The sequence below is a fragment of the Octodon degus genome, unplaced genomic scaffold, assembly GCF_000260255.1.
Source record: "Octodon degus isolate 3935 unplaced genomic scaffold, OctDeg1.0 scaffold00016, whole genome shotgun sequence".
Classification (NCBI taxonomy): Eukaryota; Metazoa; Chordata; class Mammalia; order Rodentia; family Octodontidae; genus Octodon; species Octodon degus.
Genome location: NW_004524592.1, coordinates 17,970,076 through 17,972,517, shown reverse-complemented (window position 1 = coordinate 17,972,517; position 2,442 = coordinate 17,970,076). Strand labels below are relative to the sequence as shown.

The following is a 2,442-nucleotide window of genomic DNA, read 5'->3' as shown; positions in this document are numbered from 1 at the left end:
AAAAAAAAAAAAAAAAAGAAAAGCTACAGTCATTGATTAGTAAGATTTTCCTAGCTGGGACTTATTTCCTTTCTTTGTAAATGAAGAACCATTTAAATGGCAGGATACAATAACTGCAAACTTCATTACTTTTTTTTTTTGATGGAACTGGGGATTGAACTCAGGCCCTTGCATTTGCCAGGGAAGCACTTATTCCACTGAGCCATCTCCCCAGCCCCTACTTTTTTTTAAAAAACTTCATTACTTTTGAAACACTTTTATGAACATATATTGATGTAGTACTGTCCAGAGAGAAACTTACAGTAAATTTCCGCTTTAGGCCAGGGGGCTGACACCCCCCAGACTGCCCAGGAACGCTCCTGGAACTCCGTCCTGGTGCTTCTCCAATGACTTCCTGTCCAGCAGCTACGTGTCCAGCAACCTTCACCTCCTCAATGGTGATTAAGTAGCGATCACTTTCTAAATCATCTCCAGGTTTCACCTAAATTTTAAAAATAAATGTTAATGGGTACAGTTCAGCAGTCAAGTAAATGTCTAGAACACGCAATACTCTGGGTTTGATCAGCAGCACAGCAAAATACATACATGCATACAAACACACTAACCTCATATGCATTGAACTTCAATTCTCCATACGTCCATTAAGCCCACTAATACTGAGCAAGACACAGTAGATGTTAATACATAACTGTTGAATGAACGAATTAGTAACTAAATTCTTCAGTAATTTATGAGGCTGCACTAGTTAACTATCAACAAACACAGAGAAGGATCACAGAATTTTAAAAACTGTCTCACTTGCCCAAGCAAGTGGAGTCTACAGGAGGCCCCTTGCTACATGCCAAGGGCACAGTATAGGCTACAAATCACGCTCTCTCAGGGAATTCACTTAGAAGCTAATATGTGAGATGTCATTTTGCAAGTAAGGACTATTACTTATCAATTACATCATTCTTTTTTTTGGGGGGGAGGGTCTACAGGGTGTTCAGGGGCTATTAGATGGAACTCATAGTGATTCACCTGTTTACAGCCTCCCAAGAGCTAGGATTACCGGCATGTACCACCACACCCAGTCTCAATTACATCATTCTAAGTGAGTATGAATTGGATATCTACAATCATCATACATTTAAGGCATTAGACACCATAGTAGGTTAAATAATCTTTTTTCTTTTTCTTTTTTTTTTTTTAATGGTACCAGGGATTGAACTCAGGACCTTATACGTGCCAGGCAAGCTCTTATTCCACTGAGCTATTTTCCCACCCCAAAAATCACATTTAAAGGAAGCTCTGGGTGTGTGTGTGTGTGTGTGTGTGTGTGTGTGTGTGTGTGACCAACTCAGCCTGCCCTGGAGGCAGGTTAGTGCAGCGTGGGGTACTAGGGATCAAATCATGGTCCCTGCGCTTACCTAAGCTTGCCTCAGCAGGCACTTCAGACCACTGAGCTATCTCGGTGGCCCTAAATAAAGCATTTTTTAAAACATTTCAGTGAACAAGTAGAGCACTCAACATGACCACTGCTCATTGAGGCATAAAAATAAGACTGTCAACCTAGTTTGGAAATATACAAAATCTCTATAAGCTTAATCCTCTACTAACGAAAGGATTTAAGATAAAAATAATAATGGTTCCTACCAATTAAGGATCTACTAGACCTAGACCTTCTACATAAATGTAGAAGTATAACCAGTATCCCTGTCATATGAAACTAAATACTGTGGCCAAATACAACATGATGTGTACTTTAAGCTAAGAATGTGTACTTTGATTTATTTATAATCAGTGTACTAAACTGCCAGGCACTTTACATTAAGTTATTTGTAATCTTTTTAAAATTTTTTTTCTGTATTTAGTACAGAGTCTCACTATATGCTAGGCTTGCCATCACATCCAGTCTCAGTCCCCTTCTCAGCAAACCCCAGGGGGCAGGACCAGACCACATAGCACAGCAGGGCAGGGCATGCCAGAGATCAAACCACTGATCCCTGCGTCTGCCTAATCTGCTGAGCTATCTGGCCTGCCCTGTTATTTGTAATCTTGAGACCAACCCCATAAAGTCTATCTATATCTATATGTTCAAGTTGAGAAGTTAGCCATGGAGAAGAGATCAGTTAGCTAGGAGGTGTGTGGGAATGACCCAGAATAACCAACTCTAACATCTTTATTCATTACACTACTTACAGCCCTACTTCTCTCCTCCCCTTTGCTTTTTGCACTGGTCTGCACCTGCACTCTCATGGCTACTCGGGAGGCTGGAACAGAAGAACCCCTTGAGGCCTGGACTTCAGGACAGTGTGGACCAACAGAGTAGAACTCTCTTTTAAAAAAGGGACTAAAGAAATAAATAAATAGGGCTGGTGAGATGGCTCAGTGGTCTAAAGCACCTACTTAGAACAAGCTAAGCTAAGCAAAGCACAGGGACCGCGGTTCAATCCCCCAGCA

At 41.1% G+C, this 2,442-nt stretch overlaps 1 protein-coding gene across 1 annotated transcript in view; it reads right to left on the bottom strand.

Annotated features, from left to right (window-relative positions):
• Zgrf1 (zinc finger GRF-type containing 1) overlaps nt 1–2,442 on the bottom strand; it is a gene marked incomplete at its 5' end in the record, with an annotated part of 95,048 nt that overhangs the window by 91,451 nt on the left and 1,155 nt on the right. The window contains one exon of the mRNA XM_023710167.1: nt 302–481. Within this exon, the coding sequence (XP_023565935.1) occupies nt 302–481 (180 nt within the window). The remainder of the gene's footprint in view (nt 1–301; nt 482–2,442) is intronic.